Source organism: Rhodofomes roseus, assembly GCF_022264815.1.
Source record: "Rhodofomes roseus strain CIRM-BRFM 1785 chromosome Unknown C8Q71scaffold_60, whole genome shotgun sequence".
Classification (NCBI taxonomy): Eukaryota; Fungi; Basidiomycota; class Agaricomycetes; order Polyporales; family Fomitopsidaceae; genus Rhodofomes; species Rhodofomes roseus.
The window spans coordinates 1,082-13,310 of NW_025953016.1; the positions used below are offsets into that span (position 1 = coordinate 1,082).

Sequence of the window (12,229 nt, forward strand, 5' to 3'; positions counted from 1 at the left end):
GATGCCGAGGCCCACCCCACGCCCCAGCCGCTGTATCGCCCGCCCTGTCGCCGTGCGCCGCCGGTACACAGCCACGCGTGGCCACCCACGCCCCCCCCACGCGCTGCGCACCGGCGAAGCACGCCCCGCGTACTGCGGGCCCACACACGGACCGCGCACTCATTGCTCATGTCGGGACCCACCCCTCCCACCTGCTGAGGTTCATGTGTCGCAGTCGATCGTGAACAGCAGGTCATTAAATTGTCATACAAGCAGATGCGGTAGATACAAGATTGACAGGGCGTGACATTCATCCCGGCGACCACGGACACGATCAGAACTTCTTCCTGCGTTCACGCGTCCTCTTCGCGCTGCCCGTCGGGAGCTCGTCGTCACCAGCGCCGAGACGGTCGGTCGGGACGTAGGTGCTGGGCGTACCGCGACGGGGACGACCGGCCGAAGCGGGCGACGCAGCCTTGCGCTTGCCCTTCCGCTGAGCAATCGGGATGTTCGATTCGCTCGGGGCGTCGGCTACGCAACCAAATGAGTAACGTGGCAATGGAGAACGGGACCACTTACACAAAGGCGAAGTGTCGCGCCGCGGTTCCTCCTCGAGCTCGGAGATGTCCATCATGCGGGCGTCCTCGTGAGACATGTCGAGGTCCGAAGCGTGGCTGTCGACCATTTCGACGTCCGGCGTAGGGTCCACAGGCGGCGCGGCAGCAGCGTTGAGCGCAGAGGTGGGGATGGCGGGGGTCGCGGCGGGAGCACTGGAGCTCAGCGAAGCGTCGGTGAACTTCTGCGTGAGCGCGAAGGGATCCGCGGGAAGGAGTTGCGAGGGCGGGGTGTGCGATTCCGACTGACGCCACCGAGACGGGGTGCTCGGTCCTCCCTGCCGGGGAGTTGTAGATTGTGGACGTGTAGATTGCGGCAGGGGGGTGGAGGGACGGTCGGCGGACGGCGGAGTGGTAGGCGGCGGAAGGAGGGGCGCGCGAGGCTCAGCAAGCGACGGGGCGTAGGCGGGTCGTAGGCGGCGGTGGGAGGGACGCGCGAGGCTCAGCAGGCGACGGGGGGTAGTAGGCGGCGGCGGGAGGGACGCGCGAGGCTCAGCAGGCGGGGAGTCACGGGCGCGGCGGGGCGCGGGCCGGGGGGGGGGAGGGGGGGGGCGGGGCGGCGGGGAGCGGGGGGGAGTGGCCGACGCATGAGACGTCGAGGTCTTGTCCTCCTCAGACTCCGGCTCGGGCGTCGTCGTTGAGGGGGTGACTGCCTTGGCCTTTGCGCCCCTCCTGCGTGGCTGGGGCCTCTTCGTGGTCGGCTTGCCGCCCTTCTTCGGAGGGTCGACGCCGTCGCCCTTCTCCGAAGGTTCGGCCTCGTCGTCGCTGATAAAGATGGCGGGCGTCTTCGCCGCCTTCTTCTGCTTCCTCTTGCGCGGGGTGAGGGCCTGCTCGACCTCAACGCTGCTGGCAGTGGTGCCGTCGTCGTCCTCCTCAGGGTCCGCGGGCAACTCGACGTCAGCGTCACCGATGAGGTGAGCGATCTTGTTGCCGAGGAGCAACATGACGACGCGCTCTGTGAAAGCGTTCAGTACGAGATACTAGACTGGGAATGGGGAACTTACTGAGCTCGAAGTCCGCCTCCATGAAGGCCTGGTGCATGACGCCCTTGTCGAACGCGATGGTGTTCAGCAAGACGTCGACGCTGGCGAGTGTGATCAGATAGTAGATCAACACGTCGGACTTCTGGCCGAAGCGAAGGATGCGGCCGATGGCCTGCTCGTCCTCCTGCGCAGACCACGTCGTATCCTGGCGCAAAGTCAATGCACGGATGGTGAATAACGGCATAGCACTTACCACGAAGATCATTATGTTGGCCCACGCAAGGTTGAGCCCGGTGGCGCCGACCGACGACATGACGAGGACCGTAGGGCCGTCCGCGCCCGCCTTGCGGAAGTCCTCGACGACGCGCTCGCGCTGCGCCGCGCTGAGCTTCCCGTTCAAGAACACCGCCTTGATGCCGTAGAAGTCGAAGACCTGAAATTGCAAATGTGAGTTGTGCAGTGGATGGTAAGAAACTTACTCACCTTGCGCAACAGGTTGTTGTTGGACGGGAAGTACGAGAAGACGATCATTTTGTCCGGCCCCGAGCCGTGGTGAGTGGAATAGCCCTTGAAGTCAGGGTCTGGGTACAGCTTGTTGGACTCGGGAAACGGGGCAGGTCGCTGAGGGGAACACCGCGCAGCTCCGTCTTGATGTTGAGAGGCGGGGCCTTGGGCGTGCGGTGGTGGTGGATGATGTCGACGAGGGCGGCGAGCTTGGCGGTCGGCATCTGCTCGAATTCCTCCTTGCTCTTCGGCTCGGGGAATTCGGTCGTCGACGACTGCGAGAGGTGGAATGTCGCGCGCCGCAAATCTATGTAAAACGACTGTGACAAGTCAGTATCGGGGTCTGAACGGGGTGTGCGTCGGCGGCGCACGCCACGGGGGGGGGACGCACAAACGCCGGGGTTGTGGGCCGGCGACCCTGCTGTGCCCCGCACGTGCAGTGTGATTCGCCGGAGCACACCGCGCAATGGGCGTCCCAGCCACCCGAGCGTCGAGAGCGGCTGCCCCCGCGCGCTGTGCTTCGGCGAAGCACGTTGGGTGGATGGCAGTGGGGTCACGTGGGTAAAGTGGCCCCCCAGGCGGTGTGAGCCGCCGACGCACAAGATGTGGACGGAAGTGAAGTGCATACCTTGTCGCTCGCGGACGTGTGGCTCGTGCCCACGGCTGCGCGCGTTGTGCCCGCCAGCTCGGCCATCATCTCCTGCTCGTACTTCGCCAGCCGCAGCATGAGCTGGATCCTGTGTGCAGGGGGCAAGCCCTCGAAGTCCTGCCCCTTCTGGTGCATGGACTCGATGGTCCGCCGACAGACCTTGCCGAAGAACCGAGCGCGGAAGTCCGTCATGATACGCACCGTCTCCACCACGCTTTGCGAGACACTCTCCGCATTACCTTGACCTTTCGGCTCCTGCGATGCGGCCTTCGCGGCCTTCTTGCCTTTGCCCTTCTTGCCGACCTTGTCGGCGTCCTTCCGGTTCTTCCGGTCTTGCGAGGCGGCGCGCCCCAGAGATTTGCGGAACTCGTCGAGGACGGCGAAGTGATCGTCGCTGAACTTGTCGACGCCCAACAGCCGGCCGAGGGACGCGAGATCCTGTGTGAAATGGTTAGGGGTGTTGGCTAGCACGCGGGCGGAACGCACCAAGGCGTTGGTGATGGTCGGGGTGGCCGTCATGCCAATCATCCCGCCGGCCTGCTCGCGGAGGCCGCGCACCGCGACGAAGAGCTGATTGACGCGCCGCATGGTGTGGACCTCGTCGCAGATCATCAGACTCCAATGGCGATTGTACACCGTTGGGGCTTTGGCCTTTGCCAGCGTCGCTGCCTTCCGCTGCCGGCGCGTGCCCAGATTCCACGGCCTGTCCGTCAGCTTTGTGAACAGCTCCGCGCCGTCCTTCTCGACCGCCTAGGAGCAAAGTCAGCTGGGACAACCAGAACTCAGCCGACGTACCGGGTTGGTTGCGACAATGATTTGACGTTCGGGGGGCTGCGCGAAGTTGTCGACCGCCTCCCAGAACGCCGCGCCCTTCGCGCCGCGCACCGAAGATGTGTATGAGATGAGGTCGAAGGTTTTCGGGCGGACGTAGCGGTGGATCTCGGAGACGACTTGGCGCTCGAGCGCGACGGGGACAACGATGAGAGTGGGTTCAGAGGGGGTGTTGCCCTCGCGATGGTACTTGATGTTTGCTATGAAGACGGTGGTGAGTACATGTCAGACTAGCCGCAGGACGTACGTACCGAATTTGCCCGGGAAGTGGCCGTGCTGCGCGTAGTGGGCATGGAAGAAAGCGAGGCAGCAGACGACGCCGACCACTTGCATGGTCTTGCCGACCCCAACGCCGTCCATGAGGAGGGTGGGGTCGCCGCGCAGGTAGTTGTCGAGCATCTTGACGACGCCGATCAACTGATGCCAGTGGGGGCGGAGCGGGACGGCGTCCGTCGCGGTCATGGCCTCGATGCCCTTGGGGGACCAGGGATCGTGGACGCCGGTCGCGGCCTCCGCGGTGTTGAAAAACGGGATCGTCTTCTCCTTGGCGCGACCCAGCATCGCCCAGAGCTCGTCCTCGGAGAAGCCCTCGTACTCCTCGACGCCGGTCCCCCAGTCCATCTCGGGCGCATCGGCGCCGTCGACGTTTATCTCGATGGGGTCGGCGACCTCATCGCTGAGGATAAGGTCGAGCTCGGTGGTGAGCGCGCGCACTTCCTCCTCGTTCGCGAGCAGGCGGATCGCCTCGAACACCTGCTTGGGGAGCCCTTGATACGCGTCAAATATGCGCTGCAGCACGAGGCGCGGCGGGACTTACCGGGCACGTTCACCGTCGTGTCCTCCATTTGCGTCCTGAGGTCGGCGACGCGTTGGAGCTGCCGCTCGAACGCCTGGCAGACGACGCCGTTGTCGAATTTCCGCGAGATGGCGATTTTGTTCTCCATCCGCTTGACGTACGCCTTGATGCTCCGAGAGGTCGGGTTCTTGATAACGGCTGCAAACGAGTGAGGGACGTTTGGATGGGCGTACACTATGCTTACCTTCCCACTTCTGGTCGAGCTCGGCGGCCTCCTTCTCGAGTTGGCCGATCTCGCGCTTGATGCGCGTCGCCTCGCCGTGCCAGACCCAGGCCGTCATGCGCCCGATGACCTGCGGCGCCCACATGACGAGGAGGTTCGAGTTCTCCAGCGCAACGGCGTCACCGAAGAGTTCGCGCGCGATGTTGGTGTACTGGGAGTTGACCTGGCATTGCTCCATGCTAGGCAGCTGGGAATGGAGGTGAGTCAGCGTGCTTGTGCAGCGATGAGAAGGACGTGCCTTCTGCGCCTTGTTGAGCTGCATGACCCGATATGGGCCCATCCCGTTCTCCTCGAGGACGCCGATGAACCGCACACGCACATTCCACACGCCGAGTCGCGCCTTGAACCACCGGAGGACGGCGTCGCGACCATTGTTGTACTGATCCTTCTGCCGCAGGAATTCTTGCTTCGTCATATCACCTTGTACCGCTCGGTATTTCGCGAGGAACGTGCGGACCGCCTTGAGCAACCGCTGGTCGTTCTCCAGCCACGCCTCTTCGGGGTCGGCCTCGTCCCAGGGCACGGTGTCCAACCCGGTGAGCTCGTTCCAGCAGCCGTCCTCGACGAAGGTGTCGATGGTGGCGGCGACGTCGAAGAGAGTTTCGTGGAGTTTCCAGACGGGCATGGTGAGCGCCAGACAGAGAGGGGAGAGAAGAAGTGGGGAAATGATGTGATGTCCTCGTATATATATGCCTTTGGGGCGCCGAGCCCTGAATCCATATCTGGATAGCGTCGAGCCGCAAACGTAGTGCCATCACCACGGGGCGCCGCGCATGCTACAACGTCGCCTAGAAGCGTAGGATGGACGTACACCAGGAATGCACACTACTTCATTGGGATACGCCGCGCCGCGGAGGCACCTTCCCGTGACGATTCCGCTCGCTAACCCGATTAGGATTGACAGCGGTGCGCGCGGGAGGCAATCAGGACGATCTTAGCACCTATTCACGGATCGGGGCCCGGACCGGGACCGATCGATGGGGGCTATACACGAGGTGTGCGTCGCTGGCGCACACGGCGCGGGGGGCAGCCATTTCCACGTGACCGGTCCGCCCTGCCCCCCGCCCCGCCGTGTGCGTCGCCGGCGCACGGCGCGTGGGGGGCGGGGGTGCGTCACGTGACTCAACTCCTGCCCACGCGGCGTGCCTCACCGGCGCACAAAATGAGCATAGGCTGGTGCTGCGCCCGGGTGCGCTGGGTCGACGGAGTGCCCCGCGCGGTGTGCGCCAGCGAAGCACACACCTCGCCTGGATATGCTCACGAATGATTGTGGTTCCTCATGCATTGTGACGCTGTGTAAAGCTGGTTGTATTTCCAAACAGGGACATCTACACCGCCTACTCGCATCTGTCCCTGTCCTACATTCGATGTAATGCATGCACCCTAAACTATCAGAACCCCGTTGGTTGAATGATCAACCCTTGGAAGTTCACACTGGGGGATCTAGATGGCGCAGGCTGAGGCTCTATGATCAATCCACCGAAGTTGACGGTGGAGGAGGACCGACGCGCAGATGACCTCGGTAGGGACTGCCGAGGCTGCGATTGGCGTGGCTGCGATTGGCGTGGCTGCGATTGGCGTGGCTGCGATACCCGAGGCTGCGGGGGGTCCGAGTATCGAGGCACGGAGAACCGGGGCACGGAGTGGCGGGGCTCGGAGCGCCGGGGCTCGGAGTGCCGGGGCTCGGAATGCCTCGGCTGGGGGGGGTCAGGCTGCCGGGGCTCGGACCGCCTTGGGTGCAAGGGAGGTGGGGGGGGGCGCTGCCGCAGCCGGAGCTGTTGCTCGTCCTCGTCCTCGGCCTCCTCCTCCTCTTGACGGTCCGCGACCCGACGATCAACGACCATCTCTTCATCCTCTCCCGCGTCCGGCGGTGCATCGTCAATCTCGATGTCGTTCGTCTCGTCACACTCGGGTCGAATGCTGTACTTGATGTCTCTGTTGTGTAGGAGCGGATTCAGTGCGATCAAGGGCGCGGGACCGTCGGAATCGCGCGGGATGCGGATTGCTGTGCTGTGCCCGGTCTGCCTCGTGCTCCACATCCTCTCGGATTCCGGAAAAGGCAGCCAGAGCAGCGTCTCGAACAACGTGCGGAGCGCGTTCCGGATTCTCACCTGGTCATGCGAGTTGTACTCCCGCATCATCCCGCCGTAGAGGCCCCAGTATACGCAGTTGGTGTAGTTCTGTACGGGGTGCGTGATGACGGTCCCGAGCAACGGAAAGAAGCGGTCAAACATCTGGCCACTCCAAATAGTGGGCGTCACCACCATTAGCCGGGCCCTCCGCAACGGCAGGGCCGGCGACTGAAATAGTCCGTCCGGCGTGTTGGCGACCTCGAGGTGCGTCACGGTAAGATAGCTGGCGAGGACTGTGTCAACCGGATTGGGCGCTTTAAGGAGCAGGTCGTGCTTGAACTGCTCCCATAATCCGTTCACTTGTTGGTCTGCGCGCTCTTCTGGTTCGTCGTCGTCTCGTGCCCGACGCGCGCCGCGTCGCGCGAGGCCATTCGCGACAGGCTGCACCCCACCAGCATTAAGCCCAAGGTTACGCTCGGGTATGGCGATGGTCCGCTGCTCGGCGCTCGAGTTGGTCATGACCTGCCGATTCGACCTCCGGTTTGGGTTCGGTCTCCTGCGCTGAACCACGATGCTGTGGACACCAAACTTCGCAGCGAGAGACACCATGTCGGCACAGGTGTACATCGCCGCGAGGTTCCTGGCGTCCAACGTGCGTCGACTGTCCAAGGTTAAGAGTCCATTCCTAGACTCCAACGTCGCCAGGAAGTAAAGTCCTAGGCTCCCGTCCACCGGCTTCATGTTGTCACTCTCGAGCTGGTCGTCATCGAGCTCCTGGTCGCTCGCCGTTGCGTCGTGCTCAAAGGCCGCGGACATCTCCTCCAGCTCCGGGTATGGGCTCGTAGTGTTGGTCCGGTACAAGACCGAGTTGAGGATATGCGTGATCATCACCCCAAGCTGCAGGCTCCCGGGAGTAATGCGCAGTTCGGGTGATGCACGGTTCAGGTTCTCGAGGACGGCGTAACACGTGAAGACGCGCCAGTACTTGAAGCTCCTGATATAGCCAGTCATTAGTCAATGGAAGATGCAACGCACAAAGCACTGCTTACCACCAACGACGTGCAGGGATGCTGACACATGCTTTGGTAAGCATTTCATATGGCACGTCACGCAAGGCCGCGCCACACTTGTTAGCTGCCACTCGGACTTCGTACCGTGCAGACGCGGGTTGTGCCGGGTGGCCTGTTCCTCCCGAATTGTCAAATAGCACCTCCGTCCATTTATTGATGCGGTCCAGGAGGCCTCCCATATTGCCGGGGAGCAGCTCGCTGGGGGTCACCTTCCGCCATTGTCCGACATGGAGCTGGTAGTGCATCTCCTTCTCCGTGCAGTAGACGTTCACGTACTTGACGCCGTCCGCGCGGCCGATGATGGTGGTAGGCACTCGGAAGCCGGAAATGTCACTCAGCTGGACACAGGCATCGCGCAGGAAGTTCCTGTTTGCGATGAGGCTAGTGATCCCTGCCGCCGACGCATGGGGCATGGCATGCTGCAGGATTTCGGCATGGAACTCGTCCTTCCAATGGACCACGTGACCTGGATGCTCGACCTCAATTGCCACATCTACGTACCAACGGTGGGCAAGGTCGGCATTAGAGATCTTGGTGAAGTCGAGATGCTTGAAGGTTTCTTTGAGAACCCTCTTTGCGTCGTCGTTATCGTGGGGATTGTGATGTGTTCCGCCTTTGGCCCCTCGCACCTCGTGGTAGAAGAAGGCGTTGCGGAACTCACGGATCCCTTCCATGGATGCCTTCATCTTCCGGACGAACCTGCCGATCTCCAGGGCGCTAAGTTCTACGTTCTTGAAGTGATACTGGCCGTGGCGATCGCGCGCCTGCATTTCCGCGCTCCCGTACGAGCCTGGCCAATGGCTGATATGCGGGTGATTGATGTCGCGCAGGCTGGGAAGCACTATCTGCTCGTAGAATTCCACTAGCCGGTCGTGCGAGATCGCTGGTGAGAGGTGCGGACTCCACATTTCCGGGAACATGATGTTCGTTTTTGCATGTATGCCGACCTTGGCGAACGCCATGTTGGGGATCCTCGACAATTCTATGGCCTTGGTTTCCTATATGGCGATTTCAGCATGAGACAGCGCACGGACTTTGGATTTGACTCACTCCACCCCAAACAATTGGCCATGTCAGGTGCACCGGTGCCTTCAAAGTATCGCGGAACGGTGAGAGCGGCCACACGTGCAGATTCACGTTGTATGGCAAATCCCGCGTGGCACCAAACATTGAATCGATGTCGCGGACGACCGCGTAATGGTCCACATCTGGCACATCATCCCACTCGTCCACCGGCTCGGGCATCTCATGCCCGTCACGAGCATTTACCCGGATACGGCGCTCCGCCCTTCGGTTCGTGTCGTAAAACCGACCGCACAACCCCACCAAGCCGATCTCCAAATCTAAACGCTCCGCCGCGCTCTGCCTGTCCGTCCACGTCCTCTTGACCGCCGCATTGTACGCGCCCAAGCTCATGTGGCTGTGTCGAAGGTGGGCATCAGGGTGGTTCGCAGGTTGCCAGTTCATATTGAGTGTAGTCAGGGAGCGTCAGGGAAAGCAGTGGGGATGGGGAATTGCTGCGCTCTCTGGGGTTTATATATCTTTTGTTGGCACCACTGCCAAGGCTGCAATGTCATGACATCTGAGACATGCACTCGCTACTGTGCTGGCAAATATATATTAGACACGCTACGCGACCCGGCCCCACCCTTGGCGTGGCCTGAAACCCTGGCGCCGTCATGAATGATCCCCAGGCCCCACTGTCGCGGGTCATTAGGGGTCCGCCGCACTAACCTGTTTGTGGCCGTCTCCGCTTTCCAATTTTCCCCAAATAAGAGAGGTCCGTTGGGAAATACCTGTGCTGTGCGTCGGCGGTGCACACCGCGCAGTGGGCTGTTATGTTTCCCGCGGGGGCCCCCCTCTGCCGATGCCTCGTGTGTGCGCCACCGACTCACGCCGCGCGGTGGTCCTGCGCATGGTGCTAGCCACCGCGCGACAGCCTCACGCTCGGCGGTGAGCGATGGCGGCGCACACAGCGCGTTGAGCTTCGGGGGCGCACACCGCGCGTTGAGCTTCGGGGGCGCACACCGCGCGTTGAGCTTCGGGGGCGCACACCGCGCGTTGAGCTTCGGGAGCGCACACCGCGCGTTGAGCTTCGGGGGCGCACACCGCGCGTTGAGCTCTGTCGGCGCACACCGCGCCATGTCCTCCGGCTGCCCGAAGTGCGTGGTGTGCTTCGGCGGCGCACACCGCGCGGCTGCCCCCCGTGTAACCAAGTCTTACCGCCCGCTGCGCTCCCCTCGCCGTGTGCCCTCCCAGTTTCACCGGGGTGCGGTGCCGGGACGCATTGGGCCATCTTGACCCAAATGTTTCCTACTTAAATGTACCTTGTAGACAAACCTTAATTTATGTTGGCGAACCGTGCAATCCCAAACCACACCAGACGACATAAGGTTGCCAAGTCACCGATGCATGATACAAGTTTGAGCATTTGCATCAGCAGAATCAACAAACCCTCTTTATTGCACTTGTACTGCTTATCAATAATCATCAACATTTTCGGATGTAATGACCATCATTCAGTGGCTAAGGTTTGTGCTGTTTTAAACCCTAACCCTAATATTCCCCTTTGGGCCATCTTAAACCAGCCACTGTTCCATGGTTTCTCACAGTATGTATCTGCCTTCATCAACACTTGGCTTGTTGCTGTGACTATTAGTAGAGCCCCAGACTGAAGTTGGTGTTATAGAACTTAGCCCCAAGCTGCAGCAGTGCTAACAAATAGAGGGATGAGACTCAGCAATCACTATGAAGGACATCCTCACAGACCTGTGATTCACATTCCTTTAGTTGCAAGATTCTGGATTGCAAGCATCAATAGATGCATACAAGTAGGGATCTACTACTTGCCTTACTTAGATTCTTCACTGCATTGTCAGGGGCAGGAGCCAAGGGAAGCTTGACCTCAGTGAACTGTGCAATGCCATGCAGATACAGAGTCTGAACTTGTGCAGCTCTCCAATACCTCATTCCTTTGGGACATGTTCCACCAGCTGCTCCTCAAACCCTATCTACCACTCTTGGCACTTCTGTGTATCCTTATGCCTTTGTGAAGACCCCGTCTTAGTTTCCACCTCCTGACATACCCACTGTTGTACGCACAGCAGACAAGTATTTGGTACATGTTAAAATCCATTGACTCCTCCACTTTTAGGACACGTGGCACTATCTAGGTGCACACAAGCTACTGTTTGTGTTGCTTAAGGACAAACTTCATGGCTAACCTACCACAGAGGATATGGCACTATTTCTTGCAAGACTTGATTACCATCTTGACACAATGCTTGAGCTTGGATGGCAGCACCGGACATGTGTCAGGAAGGAGACTGAGCTTGAAGCTAAAGCCCAGTGATGGTGCAAGTTACATTGAGCATTTGCTACAGGAAGCCATTCAGCAAACAGGCCCACTGAAGAAGCAGTCTGTTGCATGGTGGGCTGATTTAACTAGCTGAGTTGAAGTACCATGGCAGTATCTGAAGCTGAAGATTATTTTAGGGCTGGTGCTGTGTATGGAGCAGAGCTCAGCAACTAAGCAGATGTTGTGGTAACAACAAAGAGCCACTATGATGGCCAACCACTGAATCAACATCTAGCCAGTATGACTGGTGGGAGTGAGTCCTTTCACTTGTATCCCTGTAGGAACTGCTGACATCAAGGAATGAGTAGGCGACTATGATGACGGACACACATTGGAGGTCTTCTGGGACCCATCTGTGGTCTCCCCATTCACCAATGCAAACCCACAATATGCCCAAGAACCTAAGCAAGTCAAGGCTGAGCATCAAGGCTGTGCTCAGCAGAAACCCTGAGACAGTCCCACAATTTGTAGACAGGACCTCATGTTGCAGCAAGGCTGACAAACTTGCTGAGATGCAGAAGTACCTCCTTGGATCATTGCAAAATGTCTCCAGGGTTGGTACCTACTCCAACTGGTGGTTAGCCTCAGTGTACAAGAATGGCTACTCACATCCAGATACCATCTTCCTTGCATACATGTAAGTCTATCAATCCTAAGGACTACTCTCATACCTGACTCAATGAGGCTCACAGGTTCACCAATGTCCTGGATGGAGCTAAGACAGGCATCACTGTCTCAAGCAAGGTCTTTGAGGAGCACAGGAAAGCGTTCAGTTCTCTTCCACTGGACCCTCAGCCAGAGACCATCAAGGGGCAGGAACGAGTACTACAACAACGATGAAATCCCTGCCAAACGAAATCCAGAACTCCCACCATTCACCCTAGAGCTCCTCCACTGTAAGCTCACACCACCTGCTGCCCCACCTGCTGCCCCACCTGCTGCCCAAGCTGCTGCCCAAGCTGCTGCCTTGTTGTCCTGGACTGTTGACTGGCAGGAGGCGGCTTGTGTCCTGTTGCTGAGGCTTGCTTGCAATGTTGTGAAGTCCCGGCAGCGGCCTTGCTGGCAGGTTTAAGCAGAGCTGCTTGAAATT

The 12,229-nt window shown here is 60.0% G+C and overlaps 4 protein-coding genes across 4 annotated transcripts; 1 reads left to right on the forward strand and 3 right to left on the reverse strand.

The window, feature by feature from the left end:
• Nucleotides 1–313: 313 nt before the first annotated feature.
• On the reverse strand, nt 314–5,264 carry C8Q71DRAFT_863889 (P-loop containing nucleoside triphosphate hydrolase protein; the record flags this gene model as incomplete). Its single annotated transcript, XM_047928247.1, has 12 exons — nt 314–510; nt 559–1,548; nt 1,598–1,781; nt 1,830–2,009; nt 2,060–2,157; nt 2,211–2,400; nt 2,709–3,167; nt 3,216–3,479; nt 3,525–3,760; nt 3,812–4,327; nt 4,378–4,554; nt 4,601–5,264. 12 exons carry the CDS (start codon nt 5,262–5,264, stop codon nt 314–316), a joined length of 4,155 nt encoding a protein of 1,384 aa, XP_047772258.1.
• Nucleotides 5,265–6,663: 1,399 nt separating this feature from the next.
• C8Q71DRAFT_682659 (uncharacterized protein) lies at nt 6,664–7,104 on the reverse strand (the record flags this gene model as incomplete). The annotated part of the gene is made up of 1 exon (XM_047919769.1): nt 6,664–7,104. A coding segment is annotated over one exon (441 nt), but the record flags the coding sequence as incomplete, so codon positions are not given.
• Nucleotides 7,105–7,756: 652 nt separating this feature from the next.
• On the reverse strand, nt 7,757–8,767 carry C8Q71DRAFT_719219 (uncharacterized protein; the record flags this gene model as incomplete). The annotated part of the gene is made up of 1 exon (XM_047921283.1): nt 7,757–8,767. A coding segment is annotated over one exon (1,011 nt), but the record flags the coding sequence as incomplete, so codon positions are not given.
• Nucleotides 8,768–11,528: 2,761 nt separating this feature from the next.
• Nucleotides 11,529–11,979, forward strand: C8Q71DRAFT_863891 (uncharacterized protein; the record flags this gene model as incomplete). The annotated part of the gene is made up of 2 exons (XM_047928248.1): nt 11,529–11,776; nt 11,832–11,979. The coding sequence occupies 2 exons, from the start codon at nt 11,529–11,531 to the stop codon at nt 11,977–11,979; spliced, it is 396 nt and encodes a 131-aa protein (XP_047772261.1).
• Nucleotides 11,980–12,229: the final 250 nt, after the last annotated feature.